The 26,268-nt window shown below is 41.0% G+C and overlaps 2 protein-coding genes across 2 annotated transcripts in view; one reads left to right on the top strand and one right to left on the bottom strand.

Moving 5' to 3' along the window:
* The window catches only part of shisal2a.L (shisa like 2A L homeolog), a 53,439-nt gene that overhangs the window by 18,141 nt on the left and 9,030 nt on the right, over window positions 1-26,268 (bottom strand). Inside the window, exon 2 of the mRNA XM_018258439.2 lies at window positions 12,327-12,466. Coding sequence (XP_018113928.1) covers window positions 12,327-12,466 — 140 coding nt within the window. The remainder of the gene's footprint in view (window positions 1-12,326; window positions 12,467-26,268) is intronic.
* Window positions 2,379-5,850, top strand: LOC121403057 (myb-related transcription factor, partner of profilin-like). Its single transcript, XM_041590471.1, has 4 exons — window positions 2,379-2,997; window positions 4,205-4,321; window positions 4,407-4,466; window positions 5,343-5,850. The coding sequence occupies exons 1-4, from the start codon at window positions 2,547-2,549 to the stop codon at window positions 5,672-5,674; spliced, it is 960 nt and encodes a 319-aa protein (XP_041446405.1). The 5' UTR covers window positions 2,379-2,546; the 3' UTR covers window positions 5,675-5,850.

Here is a 26,268-nt window from a genome sequence, read left to right as displayed (position 1 = left end):
AGAAGAATAAAAAAGGGAAAATCACAGTGTATCTAAACATTTTAAACAATGTCATGGTAACAACCTGCGTGGATTAAAATGTTGAGGTATTACAATAGTCACACGAAACTGGAGGGTGGTGATCTAGTAACAAAAGTAATTCTCTAGCGAAATAGACAGGCGCTATTGGTCATTCGCACTCTATTGCCAGGCGAATTTTTGCTCTGGCAAATGGACGTTACTCCGAATATTCACTAAAATGCAGATTTTACTGAACCAGGGCCGGAACTAGGGGTAGGCAGAGTAGGCACATGCCTAGGGCGCAAAAGCTAGGGGGGGCGCCAGGCACATGCCTTCTCTGACACCTACCCCATGTCCGGTCACCTCTCTCCAAAAGTTTCTTCTATTTGGCCCAGTAGTTGTACTTCCGCGCGCGAACATCAATTGGCACATACGCGCGAGAACCTCAAAAGGCGAATGCGCTCGCAAGACCGTCGGTTCACACATGAGCACCAAAGTGGGAGTTTGCGCATGCGCACCGCACAGAAGCGCCAGTTTACACATGTGCACGGCTAGCAGGCGCCGGACGGGCCAGGTTGTCAGGGCGCCTGCCCAGCATAGCCCGGCCCTGTACTGAACGTTTCCTCTTTCGCCATTTTGCCTTCGCCAGCTTGGACCAGGCGAACTGCATTAGAGTACATATATCTTCCTCAATCTTCTGTTACTTACATCATATTTTTAGTGGAAAAAGTTTCTAAGCCACAAAAAATGCTGGCGTCTTTTCCTTTTTTCAGAGTGATAGCCTGCAAAAGTCCTTGAAAAAATTTTTGGGTAACCAGGTTCCCCCATACATTTTCTAACATATGGAACATAAACTATACACTGGGCTCATATGTAGGGCATTAAAACAACTCTATTTTCTTTATTAAGGTTCCCTGGACTTGTGTAATGTAATGTATTTGCTGCAACATATACGTCCATTCAACTTTATAATTTCTCACCGTATGCAAATTAGCCTGAGCGAAGAACTCCAATGAAGTTGCGCTAGGCAAAATTGAACGCTAGCGCATCTTTGCTTTGACTGCCGAAGTAACGCTAGCAAAAATTCGTCAGCGTTCGGCACCCTGGGCGCAACTTCGCATTTTAGTAAATTAGCGTTGTCTAAGCAAATTTTGCCTGTCGAAGTGTTGCGATGGCTGCAAAGCCATGATGTAACACTTGAATCTTTTGATTTTAATCAACAAGATTGTGAGTGTGATACTTTATGTTTCTAGAACTAAAATAGTTTGACACTATGGGCAGTATGTCTGTCTTTTAATCTATCATCAGGTTTGAAAAAAAGTTATGTTACTCTTATTGAACATGAAAAAGTCTCCATGGCATCATGCATATAAAATGTTATGCATTTTAGAGATGTTGCCAAACAGAAGAAAAAAACTTTAAGGGGCCGATTCATCAAGGGTCGAATATCGAGGGTTAATTAACCTTCGATATTCGACTAGGAATTGAAATCCTTCGACTTCGAATATCGAAGTCGAAGGGTTTTTGTGCTATTTCCGATCGAAGTAAAATCGTACGATCGAACGATTTATCCTGCGATCGCAGGAATAGTGCCTTCGATTCGAAGTATTCGGTCGTAGCGTACTGTCGAATAAGATCGAAGTAAGATCGAAGTGACCCTTGCCCCACTTGTATTCGAATCGATCGATTCGAAGTTTTTATGCCCCACTTCCTTTTTGCCATTTTTTTCAAACAGGAAGCCCTCTAGAGGCCATTTTAGGTGCATTTTCGGCCCAATTGCGCACTTGCTATTTAGACTGCACAGGTGGAGGAGGTGTCTGAGGCAGGTTGCTTTTTTTTTTGAAAATGGCTGGTAGGAGGAGGCTTGAGGAGGGGGAACGTCTCTCCAGCCCTGGGGAAGTGCCAACGGCGGCTGGATCCCACACTATGTGGGATCTTAGTCGTCGCAGGAGGGGGAGAGAGGGGGGCACAGGCTGGGGAGTCACTGGGAGGGGTTCCTGGGGGGAGGAGGAGGAGGAGGAAGAGAGTGGGGGGTCCCGTAGGGGAGGGGAAGAGAGTAGGTCAGGTGGGGGGTCCCGTAGTGGGGGTGAGAGTAGGGCAGGGGGGTCCCGTAGAGGGAGGGAGGAGCGTAGGGCAGGGGGGTCCCGTAGAGGGGAGGAGAGTAGGGCAGGGGGGTCCCGTAGTGGGGGTGAGAGTAGGGCAGGGGGGTCCCGTAGAGAGGGGGAGCGTAGGGCAGGGGCGTCCCGTAGAGGGGAGGAGAGTAGGGCAGGGGGGTCCCGTAGAGGGAGGGAGGAGCGTAGGGCAGGGGGGTCCCGTAGAGGGGAGGAGAGTAGGGCAGGGGGGTCCCGTAGAGGGAGGAGAGTAGGGCAGGGGGGCAGGAGCATAGTGTAGGGAGGGTGTCCCCCAGCCAACGCAGGGAGTCCCCCAGGGCACGCTGCGTGTCTCGCCCGCCATCTGGGGCACGCAGCGTGTCACGCACCCCACCCAGGGCTCGGAGAGGCTCCCCCAGGAGGAGGACACAGAGGCTGCCCAGCAGCGAGGAGGAGATGGAGGCACGACCAACTGCCTCAGAGAGGAGACAGGAGGAGGAGGAGGAGGGTGATGATGACGGAGGAGAGGAGGGCCCCACCAACAAAATGGCCCGAAGGTTTACCAGTGATGAGAATGGAGCACTGGTGGATGAGGTGTTAGCGCGATGGGATGTGCTGTTTGGGAGTCGGTCCCATCGTATCAGTGCTGCCAGACGTCAACACCACTGGCAGCAGGTAACGGACAAGGTGAACACTGTGGGCGCTTTACACAGGGATCGCCCCACAGTGTACAAGCGCTTCAGTGACCTGAAGCGTTGGCTAAGGGCAAAGCTGGTTACCAGGAGAGCTAAAGCCCAGAAGACCGGCGGAGGGCGAGTCCCTCCACTCAGACTGAAGCCCTACGAGCGCCGGCTTCTGGACATTTTGAGCAAAGAGGGCAGTGAAGGAGTGGACACAGACTGGAGAAGTAAGTTGAATTTTATAGAAACAAACATCTGACTCCTTTTTTCCACATTCACATCATTTAGATAAATGTCTAATTTCCCCTTTAGTATTTCACTTCTTTGCTAAAATATTGCTCCTGTTTTGCATTAGAGGAGTTTCTTGTGCTTTTCTTTACAACTTTGCTGTTTGTTCATTACTAGTTATTAAGTGCAGCTGTAACATAGACAAAATGGCAGCCATTTCTTTATTAACCATTTCCCCACTATAGTACAAATGTTTAGAAACTGCATTAAAGGGGTGGTTCACCTTTAAGTTAACTTTTAAGTATGTTCTAGAATGGGCAAGTCTAAGCAACTTTTCAGTTGTCCTTCATTATTTATTTTTAAAATTAAAGGACTCTTTCCAGCTTTAAAATGTGGGTCTAGAAATGCTCTGTAAGACTACACATGTGATGTTATTGTGAGTTTTTATTACTCATATTACTAATTAGACCATCCACTAATTATATTCCAGTCTCTTCTTCAGATGAATGCATGGTTGCTATGCTAATTTGGACCCTAGCAACCAGATTGCTGAGACTGCAAAGTTTAGATCTGCTGATTAAAAACCTAAATAACTTTAAAATCACAAGTATTGTCATATATTACATTCTCTTCTGCTCGCACCATTGCAAATGTATTTAAAGGAACAGTAACACCAAAAAATATAAGTGTTTTAAAGTAATGAAAATGTCATGTACTGTTGCCCTGCACGGGTAATACTGGTGTGTTTGCTTCAGAAACACTACTATAGTTCATATAAACAAGCTGCTGTGGAACAGGAATTGAAAAAAGTCTATATGGCACAGGTTAAATAGTGGATAATAGATAACTCCATTATGTTCTACAGAGTTTATCTGCTGTATAACCTGAGCCTTTTCTCATTTGAATGGCTGCCCCCATTGCTACACAGCAGCTTATTTATATAAACAATAGTAGTGTTTCTGAAGCAAACACAGCAGTTTTACCAGTGCAGGGCAACACTATTTTCATTACTTTAAAACACTTATTTTTTGATGTTACTGTTCCTTTAAGTTTTAACCATTCCATCTCACTTGCTGTACCATTTCATTGGAGTTAGTATTTGGAATGAGAAATAAAATAGATTTGTAGCATGTGGGAGGTCTCTTGCAATTCCATATGATTTTGTTTTTTTAATACTTTTTTTGTTTTCTTTATTCACAATTGCAGTACCGCCGCAAACATCGCGGCCTGACTCGGGCAGTGACCAGGACCAGGACGACGCCGCTCAGCAACCCCAGGAAGAGGGTGAGGCTGAAGATCGTGATAGAGCCCCGGAAGCTCAAGGTACAGACATGTTCAATGTTGTGGCCAATGTAGTTGCTTCCTCGACTTGTTTACAGCATTACTAATGTCCTATCTCACATTACAGAACACCGAGCTGAAAGCCGCGCCCAGTCACCAGCTGTGATACCTGTGGTGCCCCCCAGACGTAAGAGTAATTTTATAACTAATAACCCCTTACTTTATTTGTCTGTGTGTCACCAAAGATGCCATGTATTGGTTAAGCTGAGCTCAGGAGAGGTGGTTAGGAGAATAAAATAGGATCAGACAGCTAGAGCAGAGTTTCTATGGGAACCAGTAATGATGTCTGCTCAGTGGCTGTTAGACTGGAGGGTGTGTTTAGTAATCTGAGCTGAGAAGAACTGAGCATGCTCATTAGCCAACAGCCAAAGGGAATTCCTGAGGGAGGGCCAGAGTGAGTTAGAAGAGGAGAAGGAATTCTAAGTGATTAAGGGGATACTGCAGACTTTACTGTTAACCTTTTAAAAACCAGTGGCAGGTATCTGAAGCTCCTCCTCACTGGGAGGGAGGGTTTACATGTCCTTTCAAACTTTTTTTTTGTCAAAAAAAAAAAAAAAACTTGTTTTCCAAGCTACAGACTGGTGTGAAATTTTCACTCTAATGTTTTGTTTATGCCAGCCCGCCCAAAAGAAAACACCACCTCCAATCTAAATGTGGCCAAACACGGGCCAATAAAAGCTGCCGACAGACCGACAGCTTATTGGCCCGTGTATGGGGGCCCCCGACGGGCTTCCCCGATCGAGATCTGGCCATAAGTCGGCCAGATCTCGATTGGATGGGACTAAAATCCCGTCGGATCACGAAGGCATCTGTTCGTTGATGCGGTCCTGCGATCCGACCGCCCGTTCCTATTCGTTATGATCCGATCGTTGGTCCCTAGGGCCCACATCGGATCAGTGCGATATTGCCCACCTCAAGGTGGGCATATCGGAGAGAGATCCGCTCGTTTGTTGTGGGTTATGCACATTCCAATATATATACTTAGATTTGATTTTTCTTGTAGGTCGTGCTGCTGCCACTGCTGCTGCTGCAGCAATTGGGGGACCACCACAGGAGGAAGGACGGCGACTGGGTGAGCAACCTGCGGCACAACCGGGGCTCGTTGACGCCATGATGGCTGCCATGCAGCCTATGCTCCACCAGCAGCGCCGCCAGGAACTCTGGATGAGGCGGTGGATGGCCCTAATCCATAGGGATATTCAGGAGACCCAGGTGACCATCCATCGTGGAATCCAGGACCTGGTGGCAGCTATGGCAGCCCAGCCTCATCAACCAGGGGGCTCTGCTGAGGATGAAGTCCCTGGTCCACCTGCTGCTCCCCCTCCACCCCCTTAAGCTCCTCAACATCGGAGGGAAAGGGGGCATAGAAGGGGAGACGGTCCTGTCCGAGGGGACAAACGTCCCTAGCTCCAGTCTGTGTCATTTTCCATCTGACACTGGCCTCTTTGCCTGTTTTTCTCCTGGTAACAAACTTTGCCCTATTGACGCTTCAGGTATCACTTTGTCCGTTACCCAGCAATGGGACTGACTCCCAAACAACACATCCCATTGTTTACACTGCTCCATTCTCATCACTGAGGGGTGCCATTTTAACATCTATTGGCACCCTTTCCAATAACACCTGGAAAAGCACTTCAAAACATCTAAGTGCATTTGCTCTAACATATGTATATATGTATGGTGTTATCAGCACCAAGGAGTGCCATATCTAACACCCATTGGCGCCCTTTCCAATAACATCTGGAAAAGCACTTACAAACATCGAAGTGCATTTGCTCTAACATATTTCTATGGCGATGCTGCAGTGTTGCCGAACACATTCACTTGGCCAAAAAATGTTACATGTAAGGGTCAATGAATTGTATTGCAAGCATATGACTACACTTTTTTATGGTGTATTTATCACTAGTGCAGTGTTGCTTCAAAGGTTCCATATGCTAATCAAGCTCTGTATTTATGTGGTTTACATGTTATGTGCATTCATGTAACAATGGCCTATATTCTGCAACTGTCAAAGTGAAAACAGTGTACCTTGTGCTTTGCACTATGAAGTTATGTTGGCTACCTCTAGCCTACTTTGGCTACCCAGCACTCATAATAGGTGCTAACGCCTACCTCCTCCTCCTCCTCCACCTGTGCTCATTAAATAGCAAGTCCAAGGTGTATGATATGCCTTAAAGGCACAAAGCATTGTTACTTTGCACGAGAAGTTATGTTGGCTACCTCTGGCCTACTTTGGCTACCCAGCACTCATAATAGGTGCTAACGCCTACCTCCTCCTCCTCCTCCACCTGTGCTCATTAAATAGCAAGTCCAAGGTGTATGATATGCCTTAAAGGCACAAAGCATTGTTACTTTGCACGAGAAGTTATGTTGGCTACCTCTGGCCTACTTTGGCTACCCAGCACTCATAATAGGTTCTAACGCCTACCTCCTCCTCCTCCTCCTCCACCTGTGCTCATTAAATAGCAAGTCCAAGGTGTATGATATGCCTTAAAGGCACAAAGCATTGTTACTTTGCACGAGAAGTTATGTTGGCTACCTCTGGCCTACTTTGGCTACCCAGCACTCATAATAGGTGCTAACGCCTACCTCCTCCTCCTCCTCCACCTGTGCTCATTAAATAGCAAGTCCAAGGTGTATGATATGCCTTAAAGGCACAAAGCATTGTTACTTTGCACGAGAAGTTATGTTGGCTACCTCTGGCCTACTTTGGCTACCCAGCACTCATAATAGGTGCTAACGCCTACCTCCTCCTCCTCCTCCACCTGTGCTCATTAAATAGCAAGTCCAAGGTGTATGATATGCCTTAAAGGCACAAAGCATTGTTACTTTGCACGAGAAGTTATGTTGGCTACCTCTGGCCTACTTTGGCTACCAAGCACTCATAATAGGTGCTAACGCCTACCTCCTCCTCCTCCTCCACCTGTGCTCATTAAATAGCAAGTCCAAGGTGTATGATATGCCTTAAAGGCACAAAGCATTGTTACTTTGCAGGAGAAGTTATGTTGGCTACCTCTGGCCTACTTTGGCTACCAAGCACTCATAATAGGTGCTAACGCCTACCTCCTCCTCCTCCTCCACCTGTGCTCATTAAATAGCAAGTCCAAGGTGTATGATATGCCTTAAAGGCACAAAGCATTGTTACTTTGCACGAGAAGTTATGTTGGCTACCTCTGGCCTACTTTGGCTACCAAGCACTCATAATAGGTGCTAACGCCTACCTCCTCCTCCTCCTCCACCTGTGCTCATTAAATAGCAAGTCCAAGGTGTATGATATGCCTTAAAGGCACAAAGCCTTGGTTGTTACTTTGCACTATCAAGCATTGTTGGGTGTCCAACACTCTATCTGGCCAGCACTAATCTCATATTGTTGATACTTTTAAACTGGCCAAATTGTCATATAGTGACAAGTGTCATTTGTAGATCATATTGATTGTTATATTATTGTTTTGGACACAAGCTTATCAAGGGCCAAATTTTTGAATACTGTTTAATGTAAAGTTGGCCATGATGAATCCTGGGGTGCATTAGCAATGTCATGCAACAAATGATTTGTAAAATGTTTGTAAAGCTTTTGCCCTTTAGTGGTCTATAGGGGCTGCTATATTTTGAAATATATGTTGAGACCAAATTCCTCCTGTGGCTTCCAGCTAAGGTACATATTTAATGGTTTAAAATAAATATTGTGTGTTCCAAAAACAAATAAACTTTATACAGATATAGATTGTCTTTTATTGTTGTTCAACTGTTTTGGATTTTGACAAAGATTGTGTCAGTAAAGCCACTAAAACATTACTGGGTGTGTTTGTTTTTCTTTTTTGCCAAGGCGCTTGTCCAAAATAGTAACATGGGTAATGTCATTTCAAACAAGAAAACAGAAGAAGCCATACGTGTAGATCAAACAAGAAAAATTCATTAACACAAATCAAAATAAATTTAAGTAGCCACACAAAAGCCGGTCATTGCTAAACAAACACTGCCACTTACCGATATGTTTTCTAAAGGTGACTCCACCCAGGTTCAAATGAGCATTGGTCGCACAATAAAAGAGTTAATCCCCCCCAAATGCAAATAATTGTGTGTGTGCAGATCCATTAAGAAATCATCCCCTTAACACATCACACCTGTAAACTGAATCAGGTGGCAAGAATTAAAAGCCCTAACAAAGTGAGCTGATTGAACTAAACTACAGGTCCCAAGATGCATAGTGCATCTATTGTAGCCAGACTGCAAAAAGGGAAACAATTCTTGAAAATACATACATATCACCTTTAAAATAATATTTGAAGTGTCTTTGTATGAAATTGAAAATAGAACTTACCCACAAGCCTGCCGTCCGGCATTTCTCCTCGGGTGAAGAGGCCATGGAGAGCTGACTGACGCAGGATAGTGGCATCATAGACACTTCCAGGAAAGCCAGATCTCACACTCATGATGCGCATGTTGGAATCACACACCACCTGCACATTGATGGAATGGGAGCGCTTACGATTTCGGTAGCGCTCCTGGTGATGGCGAGGTGGTGTGAGCGCAACATGAGTGCAATCAATGGCTCCTAGGCAATTTGGAAATTGGCCAATTAGGAAAAAATCCTGTTTCAGTCTTATCCACTCTGCCTGAGTTGAGGGGAAGGAAATGAGCCTTCGCGAGTGCTGCAGTAGTGCCCTGAGCACTTGTGTTAGTCTCCTGCTAAAGGTGGACTGGCTCATGCCAATGAGGCATGAAGAAACCTGCTGGAAACTGCCAGTGCCCGGGAAATGCAAAACTGCAAGCAGCTTGTACATCCCAGGCACTGCCTGAGACCGTGCCGTCACAGGTTCAATGGCCTCACTGATGAGACCATAAACCTGCACTATGGCACGACTCAGACGGAACATCCTCACAACCTCATCATCAGACAGCTCGTCCAAACAAAGTACAGATCTCCTGAAGTGACGATGCTGCCTGATCCTAGCAGGGACAAGGTGTTCCTGCTCCTCAGCCTGCTCTTGGGCCTCAAAAATGGCAGCTGGCAAAATGTCCATTCTGAAAAAAATCTAAGCTAAATGGCATCTGGTGGGGGTTTTTATAAGTAAGCCAGTGTTTCCCAGCATTCCATGCAGCTTTAAAACATTTAACCATTTAGTGAAGCGTAAGGATAGATAGGGCCAATTAATATTTGAAGTGATGTTTAAAAAAAATAGAACTAAAAAATAATGTTTTAAGCCATTGATACTTGAAAATCTTAGGTTAGATTCTGATAGATGCAAAAACAAACATGTTTCTGGTGTCAGTATTTATTTTAATGTAATTCACCAAACCTCTAGTGCAGCCAGAACTAAAAAAACAGTTTATAAAGTGATCCCTAGGTGTCACTATACACCCACAACAGTGGAGAGCACCAGCAAAGAAAATAGAAGGAAATCGAATAGTCGAACGATTTTTTACTTCGACCATTCGATTATTTTTCCTCGACTATTCGATCATCTTCGAATGTCGAAGTACAAAATCAACTTCGGTAGGTCAAAGATGGGGTACAAATAAAACTTCGGGTGAAGATTTGATAAATAAGGTATCCTTCGAGTCTAGTCGCATAGTCGAATAGGCGAACTAATACATCCTTCGATAGTCGAATAGGCGAACTAATACATCCTTCGATAATCGTACTTGTTCACTTCGATTATCGAATTTGACTATTCACCTGATCGGAGGATTGCTCGACCGTTCGAATCGATGGTCGAATTCGAAGTAAAAAAACAGTCGAGGCTTAGTGAATCGGCCCCTAAATATTGCCTGCATGTGAACAAAGGACATAAAAGGCCCATTGAAGTACTATTACACATGGGGGGTCTGTTTATAAAATAGAACTAAAAGACTAAGTTAATAAATGTCCAGAAGGGACAAAGTTGTGAGTTGGCAGTGCCACAGAGGCCCAAATAAAAACGAGCCTTTGCAGTTAAAGGGAATTATGAACATTTTCAAAGGCAAAGTAGAATTTGCCATGTAATCTGGCTTAGAATGCCTAAAACAAATTTTTGTGACCTCACTGAAGACAATGTTAGTCAGAGGAAAAGTGAATTCAACAAAAATCTTAAGGGACAAAAACAAAATAAGAAAATGTTCTTAAACTGAACATGTGCAAACTTTAGCCTGTACAAGGGAAACCTGAAAAACAGAAGTAAGATGGTGGATCAGCACTTCCTTAGAACTTTCCCCAAGCCAGTGCATTTTTCTCCTCCAAGAAAAAGTCCAAGGCAACAGTAAAGAGAAAGAGAGAGAAATATGTGGAAGCAATTGGTTAGGCAACGAGGCTTATATATTTGATGTTGTTATTGCATTCTTTAAAAAAAATCATCAGTAAAAAAATCTTCAGTATGTTTGGAATTGATAAAAATCGATGAAAAAAGTGGAGGAAATATAAAAACAAACATAGGAAGTTGGAGTAAATGTGGATGTTCGTGTTAAATACAATTTGGTCTAATGTGATGAACAGTTTCTTACATCGCTTTCTATATAGTGGGTATAGATATACATGAAGATAAAAGGTAGTCTAGCCTATATAGTAGAGTGCTTCCACCCCTGAGCTTATACCTTTTGCGGTACCAGGTGCTACACTGGGGGACCCACGCCTGCCACAGGGGTCATAAAGTTACATGCATCATTAGAGGAGGGGTGGCATGCTAGAGGAACAACACTTATATCCCCCCCATCACCAAAATATATATATATATATATACTGTATATATATATATATATATATATATATATATATATATATATATATATATATATATATATATATATAGAGGGCACACAACCACTAGCAAAACACATAGCAAACACACAGAAAAAAGGCAACGTTTTGGGCCACCAGGGCCCTTTATCACCTGAAACGTTGCCTTTTTTCTGTATGTTTTTGGGGTGAATAAACCTTGCACTTTTTCAAATTTCAGTGTGCCACTGAGATTTTTTTTTTAGACGCATTTTGGTGTTTGCAGTTTGTATTTGTACTATGGTGTTTTATGGACAACATATGCTGTTTTAGGTAAGTTATAAAGCTTTGTGATTATTATGTTATTATCTTTGCACCATTTTACACTTAGATATCTTGTGTATTATTTATGTGTTTTGCTAGTGGTTGTGTGCCCTCATATATATATATATATATATAAATATAGATATAGATATAGATATATATATATATATAGATATATATATATATTTTGGTGATGGGGGGGATATAAGTGTTGTTCCTCTAGCATGCCACCCCTCCTCTAATGAAGCACCTAATGGCGTGAAACTTGTTAGAAGGAAGAAGCCAAGGGACTATGAGACACCTCTGTTGTATACTATGATATACTGTGTATGAGAATGGTGTGCACCTAATAAATGTTAAATGAGTAGAAATTGCTCCGTGTCTGAAATAATAGTTGCATACATTCTGGACCTAACGAAGGTGGTGGTTAACTTTTTGTATGTTATAGACTCTCCAATTCTAAGCAACTTTTCATTAGGTCTTCATTATTTACTTTTTATACTTTTAGGTCACTGACCCGCATCTTAAAAACAAATGCTCTGTGTATTGTTATTACTACTTTGGATTTGTGGCTAGGCCACAAAGGCCGGGCCTAGAACGGCAAAATCCTAGGGGCGGCATGCCGCCCAGCCGCTCTATAAGGAGCCCCAGTGCTCTGGTGTACTTGCGCTTACTAGAGCGCTGCGGGCGGTGGGCGCTAGGACCGTGCGACCTAGGGGCACCCGCTGCTCAAATCCGGTCCTGTCTACATCATACAAAAAGTTAACTCAGAGGTGAACAACCCCTTTAATATTTGCAGTGGTTTCAATCATTGTGAGGTGCCTTACATTTTGGCACTCCCCAGAAAATAAGCCTTTCCTCAATGTCTATTCTTTGTTTTCTGTAGTCTTAGGTTCAGGCCCAACATGGTAATATTACAGAGCTGACTGGATGTAGCATATGATCGTATAAGATCCAAAAAAAACTCACCTGTTGTCTGTAGGCTCAGACCGGTGTCCAACTTGTTGTGTGGTTTGTTGCTGATAAACAGATAGCAGAGCACACACACAGTAATGATAAATGCCAGCAGAACCACGGCTGCTATGGACAGGCCAACAAGAGCTCCCACACTGTAGAGACAGAAATAACATTTAAGTTTCCTTGTTTTAAATATTCTGTGTGTATTCAAATTTTGGAAGAGAAAAGAGACAAAGAAAAAGAGAAGGCATGGCCATAAGTACAATTGTACAAGTAACAAAAAGCAAAAGTATAAAGGTTTTCTTTTTAATAGACCCAGTTACAGTAATATAGCTATTGATGGATAGGTGACTTTGGAGGAAATTTAAACCAGACTATAATATGTAAAAGTAAACAGTGGTCCACAACCAGATGTTATTCATACTAGGGTACTAAAAGATCTTAGCTTTATGACTGAAAAACCTCTTTAGTTAATCTTCCAGGATTCTTTGAGGTCTGGCATGGCGTTGAAAGATTGGCCAATTGCTAAAGCGGTATAATGATTCAAAAGTGGATAACTGAATATTCAAAAAAGGATAACAGGATAGAACTGGCTGAAGGACAGATTACAAAGTGATGTTAAATAGAAAATTTACTAATTGGATTAGTGTTCTTCATGCAGTACTGCAAGAGTTTGTCCATGGCCCTTTGCTTTATAATTTGTTTATTAATTTCCTTGATTAATTACCTTGAGGTTGGCATTGTAAGTACTGTCTCTACCTTTGCTAATGATAATAAATTATTCAAAACTATGGGGCAAATTCACTAAGATGCGAAGTTGCGCCAGGCGCAACTTCGCCGCACTTCGCCAGGCGTAGGTTCGCCAGTGCTTCGCAAATTCACTAAAATCCGAAGTTGCGCACAGGGGTAGCGTAAGGTTGCGGAGTTGCGCTAGCGTTGTTTCGCTATATAAATTGAAGTTGCGCTAGTGAAGGCTAATTTGCATACGGCGCGAAATTCAAATTTCAATGGAGGAACACGTATCTGCACTACAAATGCCTAGAAAACCTTCAAATCTGCAAATAAAAATTTTATTTTGCCCTACACATGTGCCCACTGTCTAGGTAAGTTGCCATGAGTCAGGAAAAGTAGGGGGAGGAAGGGGAGCCCCAAAAAAATTTCGATCTTTTTCAGCCTATCAGCCATCATGTAGAAAATACGCCAGCGTTTTTACTAATTAAACATTGAATAGTAGTGTCTTGGCACCTCCTTAATTGAGAAGGCTCTGGGGATTATTGTAAATAACAAATTGTGTAACTCTAGGAAGAGTCACTCAAGCAACTAAAGCAAATAAAGTATTTCCTTGCATAAAAAAGGGAATGACTTGAGGGGTGAAAATTTTGCCTCTTTGTATATTCTTAATTAGGCCACACCTTAATTATGTAGCAGAGGCAGAAGTTTTAGTTGCCAGTGCAGTTTTTCTGAGATATTTAAGGGAATGGATCAACGTCTCTCAGCCTGCAAAAAAAGCAGGCTGAGAGCAGCAGAGCCAACACTCTATATGCCCTAATTCTTAGACCTGAGGAACTGAATTTTCATTAGGTGCTTCTTCACAGTGACGGCAGTAAGGTTATGGAGTGCCCTGATGTTTTGATGGCTGATTCTGCATTTAGTTTAGTATGTGTATTGCCATATATTGTTTATATATGTAAGTATATAGATAGGTCTGTATACATAGTTGTATATATATATATATATATATATAGATATATATAGATATATATATATATATATATATATATATATATATATATATATATATATATATATATATATATATATATATATATATATGCGCGCACTGGAGTCATTTGAAAGGGTTCAAATTTATATAGTTTATATATGCAGATGTAAAACTATGTGCACTGGGGTTTGTTTAGAGGTGGTTGAACTTAATGGACTTTTTTCCAATCCAGTTTAGCTAAGTCAAAAACTGTTCTCTGCTTGGGGTGACAAAGCTCTCTTATACTAGTGGTTGTTTGGAGTTTCTGGGTCGTACAATCCTGGAGACTCACTTTTATTTTCTGGGAGTCACAGTATACATTTAAGTAACAGACTGGAGAAATCATGTATGAAACTTTTATGAAGTCATGTTTACGTTTAAAAGCTTAAGTAGTCTGTGCTGGAATGAGCATGACGTGTAAAGCCTGAGGCAGCTCCTGCAATGCCACCCCCCCTCGTCGGCTTACCTGTTGGGAGGGGAGGCAGGAACACTAATGCGGAGAGCGCAATTCCGCTCTCTCGCATTAGTAAAGCCGAATTTCCGTTTTTGCCGCCCCTGGAAACGTCTCCGGCGTGCCGCCTGAGGCGAGTTTCTCCACTCACTTGCTTGTGACGACCCTAAGCTTAGCTTCTCAACAGCTGCTCAGAGCCCACTGAGCATGTGAGTGTCACAGACACTTTCCAAGCTGGTGACCCCCCCCCCCGTGACACGTTTGAAGTCCTGGATCATTGCTGCAATTAAGAAGATGAATCTTTAGTCTGGTGCAATAAGTACAGTCAGGGCCAGAACTAGGGGTAGGCAGAAGATAGGGGGTGCTGGGCAACTACCTCTAAATTGGTCATCTGCCTATCCTTACTCCCCTTCCTTCCCTCTGTCACCCACCCCTCATCGCGCTCTTCTCCCTCCCCACTGGCACAGTCTCCTTCCCTCCTTAGATCTCTCCTTCGTCGGGCACTCATGCATGCTGGCCGGGTTGCCTAGGGCGAACAGCCTTGCGTGCAGTATATAAAATATAGCTTTTTCGGCCATATTAATTTTTAGGGTTTAGTTCTCCTTTAAGCCCTAGAGCAAATGTGTGTGCTCCATGGTGCTGGTTCTCAATGTAAGCATGCAAGCTGTCAGTGAAATAACAACAGCAATAAAGGAGCAAAGAACATGCAGTATATTTGCTAACTTGTCATGCAAATAAAAAAAGATATTTATAGATTACATCAACTAGAAAAGGTCATACGAGATATTGAATTATACAATGGATTTGGCTGATCTCTTTAATGTAAAAAATATTACTGCCAGATTTAGGGAAATTAAATTATGCGGACATGGAGGGAAATTGTAAAGAGCAGCTGACAGATTATATCATGTCTTTTTATGTCCTTTAAACATAAATTCCATTTGTTATATTTATTGAGCTTTTAAAATCTTCCATTTGATTTTAGAATTATCTTGAGGAGGAAAGGCCTTATGTTGATCTTAACTGATAAATACTAACTGGAATACCATCATAATAAACTATAGGTCTTATTTATGAGCACAAGTGCAGTGCGCATCTTCAGATGCAAGTCACTGGAGGTCATTTATAAAGTATGCACAGTGTATATTTATACGCAAATGGTTGTATTGCCCATGTTTTTTTCCCGTATGCTGAAATATTGCACTGCTGTGCCCGTCTTTCCTGTTTTTTGCGAACTCACATTGTGTGCAAATGGCTCGCAAATAAGTTGGGTGTTTTTGTGAGTGCTGCCAGTGTGCAAGGTTGTGTGAAAATAGAATTGACAGTAAATTAAATTTGCAGTTGCAATACTGTTTTGCAAAAAATGTATCGCCCACCAAAGTTGTGGCGTAACTCAAACACAAGGGGGCAGATTTATCAAGGGTCGAAGTGAATTTGAGGGAATTTTCGAAGTAAAAAAATTTGAAATTCAAAGTAATTTTTTGGATACTTCGACCATCGAATAGGCTACTACGACTTCAACTTTGATTCAAAGTAAAATCGTTCGACTAATCGACCATTCGATGATCAAAGTACTGTCTCTTTAAAAAAACTTTGACTTCAATACATCGCCAACTTAAACCTGCCGAAGTGCTAGTGTTAGTGTAAGTCTATGGGGACCTGCCAGAGCATATTTCTAAGTTTTTCCGATCGTACGATAAAATCGTTTGAATCGTACGATTTGAAGTATGATCGTACAATCGTAATACGATCGTAATACGATCGTACGATGTATAAAATCCTCCGACTTCGAATTCGAATGTCAGAGAATTCTATTCGATGGTCAAATTTCGAAGTATTTTCCACTTCGAAATTCGACCCTTGATAAATCTGCCCCAAAGTGTGCACATTAAAATTCACAATTTGTGATTATGGCATATTTAAAAAGCTTTTATGGACATTTGCAGCACAAATAAAAAATTTGCAATTCTGTTTGCACTTTAAATACACCGCTCTTATTCAGATTTATAAGTATAACCAAGCGCAGGGCAAATATGTTCACTGTGCAAACCATTCTGTCCTGCATGGTTTATAAATGAGCTCCTCTATGTTTTTTAACCCACAGTGCAGTGTTTTTCTTTACTTCTAGCATAAATGCAGCCACTGCTACAGGGGGGGATTAGCTAGATGCAATTACCTCTTATGTGTCAAAACAATCTACCATCAACCTTTTAGATGACAAATGCAGCAGTGAGTTCAATTAATGGCTTTGGATTCAAGAACCTATAATGAGTGTTGATTTGCTCAATGACTGCATCTAATTTTTCATACTTTTAACAGGGCCAGATAGATAGATAGAATACAACAAATTCTCTATTCAAATTCAACTACTACAGAATATTGTAAAAGAACACTTACAATCTATGTCCCGAATTTTATATTGTTGTACAGTATATGGCTTTTTTGTCCTGTCATGAATGTGAGTTTGGATCACGCTAGAGACACTACGACTTACTGACCAACACAGCTCCTAAATTACCTGTAGTAACCAATTATAAATTGGCTTTATACTGTGTACAAGTTAGAAAGTGAAAACAAAAATGTGATTTGTTTCTTTAGGTAACTGCACAAGTGCAGTTTACCACCTGTGTCCAATAACCAGAGTGAAGGGATGAAACAGTTTGGTAGTGTTACAGCACAACTGAATGTTGGTTTTCTAAATCCCATGTTTAGAATACAGGGCCCACTGACTGGAGCGCAAGAATCTCTGAAGCCCAACTTTTCTAGATCATGGCACCTCAAGCAGGTCATAATAAAGAAAGGAAGAATGTATCTGGCTGTCAGAATTTATCTGACAGGAGCCAATCTGCTGAGTAACTACCTCAAATATGTGGCGGTTTTAGAAAAAGATATATTGGTAATGCAGGAACAAGCACAAACACAAGTCCGGAAGCAGGCAAAGGTCTGGGCAGGCAGCAATCATGGTCCAGAGGGTAAGGGGGCGGGGGCAACAGACAAATAAGAATTCAGATGACATGCCAAGGTCAAAACCTGGAAATCAGATGAAGGAACAGACTTACAGGAGAGGAACAGGAACTCAGGAATGGGAACTGGAACTCAGGAGCAAGAACCCAGGAACATGAAGCTTGGACACAACAAATGGACTCATGATCCAGTACTAGATGTTGAAAAAGACAGGCTTAAATAAACACTAACTTCAAAAAATAAAAGTGTTTTAAAGTAATAAAAAGTATAATGCAGTGTTGCCCTGCACTGGTAAAACGCATGTGTTTGCTTCAGAAATACTACTATTGTCAGGGGCGATCCTGGCCCATCCGCTGCCTGAGACAGTTTGCTGTTGCCCCCTCATCTGTGCGCTCACCTTTTTGCGCCAGGTCCAGGAGGGTCCATGAGGGCGGCGGAGAGGGCCAGGACGCTAGCGCAGAGAGCATAATTGCTCTCTCTGCGCTAGAAGAGCTGAATTTCTGGAAACCGAAAATTCAACTCATAAAGTACCAGGAGCGGCATTTTTGCTACCCACAGTACCCAGTGGGGCACTGCTGCCTGAGGCGAGTTTCTCAACTCCCCTCATTGGCGCACCGCTCCTGACTATTGTTCATATAAATAAGCTGCTGTGTAGCAATGGAGGTAGCCATTCAAAGGAGAAAAGGCTCAGGTTACACAGCAGTAAAACATAATGGTGTTATCTGTTATCCACTATTTAACCTGTGCCATATAGCCTTTTTTCAGTTTTCGACATTGCTACACACCAGCTTGTTTATATGAACAATAGTAGTGTTTCTGAAGCAAACAGATCAGTTTTAGCAGTGCAGATCAACACTTTAATTTTTTGGTGTTACTGTTCATTTAAATAGCCCCTAAATTGGGCTATTGTCTACAGCTAGATCATGAATGGGCATGGTTATGGGGAACACAGACAGAGTGAAAGGACATCCAGACAAACGGGAAGGCTATAACCAGTATGCAGGGTGTCCCTGACACTGGCAAAATGCCTTGCTATTTGTAATCATGACTTATAACTAGAAGTCTAAACTGCTCTAAAACTTTGCAAACTGATGAATCATAGATATTCATCCATTCTCCAAGAGTAGCTGTCTTTCCGATATAATTAGTTCACACTGGCATTTATTGAAGTAAATCATGTAATAGCTCTAATGGTTGTTGAATTAATGAATGGGACTTTGTAATCTCTTATGTGCATGACAATAGTAATTCATTGTAATACAATATTAACATCAAAGCCCCTTCCATTTGTTAAGACCCACGAGATGTCGCTAGTCAATCTTACTGTATTATCTTGTCTAATATGGTATCTATTCATAAAAACAGATCTTTGGTATTCACCACTGAAATTAACAGAAAATGTTTCACAAAAAATGTTCTGTATGAATAGCCCAGTTTAATAAGATGTACATTGTATTAAGTACACAAAAAAGTGTTCTTTCATAGGCGATGTTTAAAATGATAAGCTCTAGTAAGCAGGGTCTCCAATATCACAGTATTTGTATGTAAGTTGTATGTTTGCTATATAACCTTATAATGTACAGTGCTTCAGAATAGGTTGATGCTTTTTAAATACAGATTGCTAATAATTCAGCATACACTGGATGCAACAATCTTGCTTGAGCACATTTAACCTGGGCTGCACACAACACAGTGATAGAGAGGTATGGGTTGTTTAATGCACCCTTTTAGTCCACAGGGCACAGATTTAATTAGTGGGCCCCCTTGCCATGTCATTTGCAGTGGGGAAAAATTGTATAACCATGTAGTTTTAAGTCACACACCTAAATACCACACCTACCTACAATACCTATTTACCAAAACAAGCTAGCGAAAGAGGTAACATTAAGTAAAATCCGCATTTTAGTGAATTTGCAAAGTAACATCCATTCGCCAGAGCGAAAATTGCCTGGTGATAGAGTGCAAATGGCCACTAGCATCTGTCTCTTTCACTAGCGAAGTTACACCTGCGCCCGTTGGTAAATTGGCAAAGTGCCTGAAAGTGATAACGCTGGCGAATAGTCGCCAGCAGGGTCGGACTGGGGGCCAGTCTGACACTGGTCGCCGGCGTTAGTCACCTCGCCCTTTAGTAAATCTGCCCCCAAGGGTTATAATGCACAAAATATTGCTGTATTATTTTTTCTGTTCTTTGCCTTCGCTTGCCATTGTAGTGTTAATATATTAATGTATATATTATTTATAGTTGCCAGAAAGTTGCAAAAGGATATTGTAATGAGTTAATGCAAATGGAATGTGTAGTTTCACCTACAGATAGATTTGTACTTTCAGCTCCTGCATGTCACTAGCATATTAATTTAGAATGAAACTTTGTTTGAGACTGTCAAATGAATAAATTGCATCTTAACTGGAGCTGTCACTTTGAGAGCAGAGAACAAGGCAGAACATTTTTCTGGTATAAAACGGACACTGTTATAAATGCTGATTTATTTAACTAATTCAACCTTAGAATAGCTTGTACATTCAGTTCCCAACAAATCTGTTTATTGAAATACGTGAATGAAAGTCTTTTGTGTCATTGCAAAATAAAGGTAAGGGTGGGGCAAAGATGACGTTATTCTGATTTCTAGCATGTGGACATTTCCACAGGGAGAACTGAAAAAAGCTCTTCCAGGTCACATATTCCCTTGACAGAGACATTCTGTACTCTTAATGGTTTGAAAAATTTCAGTACAATTTTCATTTAGAACAGAGATCTTCAGCCTGGAACAATCTGCACCAGAATATGTTTTAAGGCCACTAGTAAGAGAAGCATTTATAATGTATCACATCTGCAGTTCACAAAGACTTCTTCTTGAAACTAAGCTATACTAAAACATAAACACCGGTGTATAAAATATAAGATATGTAATACTAACACCCATCAAATAATGACAGTTACCTAAATTAGGGAATGCAGATAAAGATTGGATGAAAGAACAAATTATTTAATTCTTTAAATAAGTAATAATTATTCCATCCAGCTAAGATGGTAATAAAGAGGGGTGTAACAAATGATTTGCACCGAACAATCCCAGTAAAGATCATAACGTTTGTCTATCAATAGAATAAGGAGCTGAATTATTAATAATAACTTCTTGTTAAAAAAATGATCTTGTCAGATTTAACCAGCTTTTTTCTGTGCTGGAACCAATCATTCAGGGGCAGAAAAAAGATTTTCTGAATCAGAAATCTTTAATTAACTTAGCACCCCACTCCTGAACGAGAACCAAAACATCTTCAGGGGTTTTAGCTTATATAAAAGATATAGATCTCCTTTAACAATATATTGCTTGATTCATTTCTGGTGATCAATTTAGTGGGTGTTATGCCCTGTACAGTGTCCGACTGGGATGCCAGGGGCTCACCAGAAAACCTTAGGCCGAGGACCCACCAGTAAACCTGAGACCATGGGCCCACTTTCCAAACTCATATTCCTCCTCTCCTCACTCAACCTTTTTATTCGCCTAGTCTTTAATATCTACTTGCTGTATTCTTCCATTATTAAGCATTTTTCCCATAAAAAATAGGGAATGACCATGAAATATACCAAATGTTTAGAGGCAAGACCAAGCAAAACCAGGCGTTTTCCTGGTATCCTGGTGGGCCAGTCCAACACTGGCTCTGTAGGTATAGGAGCCCAAGGACTGTCTTAGGTGTAGCAGGAGAGCTCTACCGACTCCGGTCTTTATTGGCGCCCTTTATCAGCCCCAGAACTTAGGAATCCTCAACACTGCCAAGGTCGTAGTCAGGCAAAGGTCAAAGGCAGGCAGCAGAATACAGGCAAAGGTCAATTCCAGAAGATCAAATGTAGTAAAAGGCTTTAGCGAAGTCAGGAGTACTGAAAACCAGCTTGGGCACTGAACAGAGTGAAGGAAACCCTTTTATTTTTGAATTTTCACTCTAAGTCCGGCATACGCAATTTGCAGCCTCAAGCACATAGAACCCTGGGGACAGGCGAGCTGAAAGGAAGGGACGTGCGCCAGTCTCCCGGGTTGCCTAACAGTGGCGTGTTAGAGCTTAGTAAGAGCTACCACAGTCAGCTCACACCATCTTTCACATAAAGGCACATAACAAGCCCACACACTGTGCGCTACAGGTGTGAGCTAAATAATATCCAAATATATACACACACAAATATAGTACATAAAAATCATGCAGATCATAAAAAACAATTAAGACCCTAGTGCACTACAAATTTTACTAACAGTACAGTACATACCCAATATACACATTTGTATGGATGCTGTATTGCAGACTTTCAAGTGAAAAAGCTCCAAAAATGTAGTGTTCCAGTCTCACAAACAGATCAGGCGTGCTTTGAACCTCCTTGGCACAGAATGCCAAACACTCTTTTATATATAAAACTATGTTGATTTCTTTTAAGTTACATTTTCTTTTGTTAAAGCACAGACATTAGAGTCTGGAATGTGTTTGGATAGAAATAAAAAAAGAAAGAAAGAAGAAAATGTCCTGTGACTGATGTTCACTACTTCAGAATAAATATATATTTATGGGGAAAAATTTTTTTTTAGTGTTTTAGTAGAATTTAGGCATAGTACTCCAAATTAAATAGAGCCCATTTATTGTAAAAACCACAGACCCCAAACAATCAATAATAATTTCAATACATATATATGTTTTCCATGGTCCAGCAGTGTCCTGATGAGTTCAGAACTCTGTTAGCAGCCAAAAAATAACCAGATTGTTGTCTTGTGTTGACTCAGCTAATGAATTCATGGGGTTTAGAAATTAATCTGCAAATTCACATTAAACTTCACATTAAGGGGCCGATTCACTAACTTCGAGTGAAGGATTCGAAGTAAAAAAACTTTGAATTTTTGTGCTCCTTGACTATTGAATTGGCGTAAATTCGCCTGAGTAGAATGATTCGAATAGATCGAGCGCAAAAATGCTGCGACTATTCGCCATTCGATAGTCGAAGTACTGGATCGAGCGCAAAAACGCTGCGACTATTCGCCCGTTCGATACTCGAAGTACTGTCTCTTTTAAAAATACTTCGACTGCCTACTTCGCCACCGAAAACCTACCGAATTGCTTTAAAAGCCATAGGCTTGTTTTCCAAGTTTTTGATCGAATAAAAAGGCATTCGATCAAATGAAAATCCTTTGAGCGAATATTCGATCGAGCGCCTATTCGCCTGGCGAATATTCGCCAATTCGACTATTCGCCAGCGCGTAAATTCGCCCAAATTGCCTATTCGATTCTATTCGATTCTATTCCCCAGTCGAATTTCGAGGGATTTAACCCCTCGAAATTCGACCCTTGATGAATTTACCCCCAAAAGTCCTATATTTCAATTCAGGTAAATGAATTTGCAAAGACGTGTATTTTATATTATAGTGTTTTATCTAGCTCTGGTTAGGTACATTTTATTTTACAAACACCATTGTGCAGTAACTGACTTCTACCAGACCCAAAACATGGAGGAACAAAGAACTCTTGGAAAATATACAATAGAATAAAAGTTGGCAAAAACTATGTGCTTCCAATGGTAGTTAAAGAATACATAGGTGAAGCTTCATCAAGGGTCAAAGTGAAAATTAGAATTTTTGAGTTTTTTTATGGCCAAAACTGTCAAATTTGACTAGGGAATTGTTAAAACTCGATTCAAGTTTTTTTAAAAATTCAAATTCAATTTTCGAGATTTATCATACACTAGCCCTTTAAGAACTCAAATTCGACTATCCGCCACCTAAAACCTGCCGAATTATTGTTTTGGCCAATGGGATCAATTTGGAGTTGTTTGCAGCCTTCCTGACATTCGAGTTTTTTTTGGAGAAAAAACTCAAATCGAGTTTTTAAAACTCGAATCAAATTAGATCCTATTAGATCCTATTCACCTGAGTTTAAAAATTCAATTTTATTAATAAATTTCGATTGTCGAATTTCAAGTATGGGAATTTATGGGAGTTTTTAAAAACTCACATGAACTTGAAATGAAACCCTTGATACATCTGCCCAATTATGTTGCCTGCAGTGAAGAACTGGTTCCTCAGATGAAAAATAACAGTTCAAAATCTCAGTTTTTTTATCTGTTCTTATAAAACGATTTACCTTCCTCTGATACTAAGGGTCCCACACCTTCTTTCTTCTTTTTTTTTTTTTACTATTTACATATTTACAAAATAATTCTGGATTCATTTTGATCCTTGCTGCAATGCCTTTTTCATTTTCTATTTTAGCCTGCCTAATTGCAAAATAAACTTGAGGATTTATTCCCTAGACGCTCACCCATGCAAATGCTAGAAATTTATTTATATTAATAAGTTATTATCAGATCTTTCCCAGTAGGTCCCTGAACTACCTAAAATAAAAAGTTGTCATTTGCATATTTATAAACCTTTTAGCTCATTCTGACTGAGTAATGGGCTCCCCCATTACTCCAGTCAATGTCTGGATAATTGAAGTCCCCTATAATAACAATTTGACCTAGTTGTGAAGCCTCTTCCACTTGTAGCTGGGCTTCATTCACCTCACTTATACTGGGTGTTTTGTAGCATACATCATGCTGAAATCTCTACCCATGGGGCTACCACCCCCCCCCCTCCCAGTGCTATCCTGGATCATTTCTTTAGTGCACAACTTTACAATCGTAAACATCAAGACAGACTTTTTCAAATCCCTCTGTAAACCATCACGGCTATATAGATTGGACCCCAAGTAAAAACTCAGACAAGTGCTCTATGAACATAAAACCCTATTTTCTACACCATTTTCTCTTGCTATCTTCCTAAAGTTCCAGGTGGCACAGGTAAAATTGACAAAAAAAGAAGACCTTTCCTTAATCTTAAACCCTAGATTCCTGAACTTACTCTTTAATGTCCTCCATCTATCTTCTTAAAGCTGCACATAATTGTGCTCACCAATATAAAACACCTTGTTGGAAGAAAAAAGGCTGCAGTGACTTTTTTCGGCAAACATAAACAACATGTATAATCTACCAGGAGTTAATATCTCACAACTTGTAACTTCAATATTATAACCCCAACCAGCAGAGAATTAAGCCCTCCTCTGTTGCTCCAAAGCAGACGGCCACTACCATGCCATGAGCTCTGCCCCTTAATGCCTAGGCAAAGAGCTAAATTGAAAAAACTCCTCCAATGCTTTATCGTTGCAACTGAGTCTTCTTTTTTTCAAATTTAAACTTTATTTTATAAACATACAGGGTGGGTGGGTGACTCTTCAGAGGAGGTTTCCCCCTCATTTTCCACACCGCAGAGGGATCACTGAGGTACTACATAGATGACTTTGCTATTTATATGCCATTTGGCCATTTAGGCTGATGGGGAGCCCTGAAACCGTTGTCCAATTAGTGTGCAGCTGCCAGAACTTTTTCTAGTATTACCTGCACAAATAGGCAGACAGCCTTCCCATGCAAATTTAAAGGCGCCTTACACCTGCCATTAATTTTGTCATTATTAGTAGTACCAATATGAACCAAGACAGCTGAGCCATGTCCAGACCCATCCAATAAATCAACCACACGCCAAACCCTGACACTTGGGAGACAGCAAACTGATTGGTCGTAGTGACTGGGATGACAGATTACCCTCTCCACTTTCCTAATTGAATCCCCTATAATCACAATCTGTCTAGGTATAGTCCTGCTCTCCTCCGCACTGGTCTACCAGCTGGAAGATGGAGCAGCCCCATCTAGAACAGCCATTTCTGAGTTCACACTTCCATGTGCTATCTGGAAAATCTTTTGAGATGCACAAACCCTGGATCAACCTCATTTTCCCTGCCATCTTATAGATTTTTACACACTAAGCTGTTACAAATGCATTGAAAATTTAAAAATATACTGTATATTAATTTATGTAAACTGCAAAATTACTTAGATGAGCAACTCTGTGCAATTTTACATACATTTGTTTTGATGGTTTACATTTACTTTAATTGCTGTGCTGGAACAGTTTTTTTATTACCATATACCTGTGAATCGCTACCCCAAATCAGTTCAGATAGGATTTACTAAAGTGTGAAAATTACCCACATCATCAGCATGGACATGGATGATGGACATTCACACCTTTAGGCCAGGCATAATTAAGTCACTGTGAAACTTCTAAAATATGCCAATTTATCCAGAATGCCAAAAAAAACAAAAAATAAGTATGCCAGGTTCAGGCTGGGGAACTACCATTATAAAGATATAGCAGCCGCTGTAGTGTCTCATTATCTGCATTGTATCTTCCATGCTAAAATCCCACATACACTATTTATTCACACAAGTTAGAAAGCAGCACTGAGTTTTGATCCTGCAAAGTGCAGCTTTCCTCCTTTCTGTCTGACTGCTGATCTAAGAATTTCTCCAGTAGAAATTAAAAAAAAGGTTGTCCTTTTTGCAGAGAAATGATATGCTAATTGCTTTCCAGTGAACACGTTTTAATTTAAATAATATTGTCTCCCTTTTTCAAAGCAACAATGCAGTATTTGTAGTCTCATTTTTGAGAAAGATATTTCCTATGGGAAAGTAGTTCTTTCCCTTACTGGGGATATTAAGGGTTTGATATTTTCAGAGTCAAAGACTCTGAAGTCAGTTTGTTCTAGAATGAATCATTTGGCCTTCAGAAGTTCTTGTCCAGAGAAAAAATAAATAAGAGGTCCAACATGAAGAGGCAAGTTTGAGGACATGAGTTCCTACATCCAGAGGAAGCAGAGAGACTGTCTTGGTTTCAATTATTTCTTCCCTAGACAATTATCCTCTACAAAAT

This window comes from Xenopus laevis, chromosome 4L (assembly GCF_017654675.1).
Source record: "Xenopus laevis strain J_2021 chromosome 4L, Xenopus_laevis_v10.1, whole genome shotgun sequence".
In the NCBI taxonomy this organism is placed as follows: domain Eukaryota; kingdom Metazoa; phylum Chordata; class Amphibia; order Anura; family Pipidae; genus Xenopus; species Xenopus laevis.
The sequence above is the reverse complement of the archived record's forward strand: the minus strand, read 5'-3'. Positions and strand labels throughout refer to the sequence as shown.

Excerpts from the sequence above, each read along its gene's own strand:
- LOC121403057 (XM_041590471.1), top strand. The coding sequence starts at position 2,547 with ATGGAGGCACGACCAACTGCCTCAGAGAGGAGACAGGAGGAGGAGGAG. Across the intron at positions 2,998-4,204 it reads AGTGGACACAGACTGGAGAA|TACCGCCGCAAACATCGCGG; the intron begins GTAAGTTGAATT and ends TCACAATTGCAG. Across the intron at positions 4,467-5,342 it reads ACCTGTGGTGCCCCCCAGAC|GTCGTGCTGCTGCCACTGCT; the intron begins GTAAGAGTAATT and ends TTTTTCTTGTAG.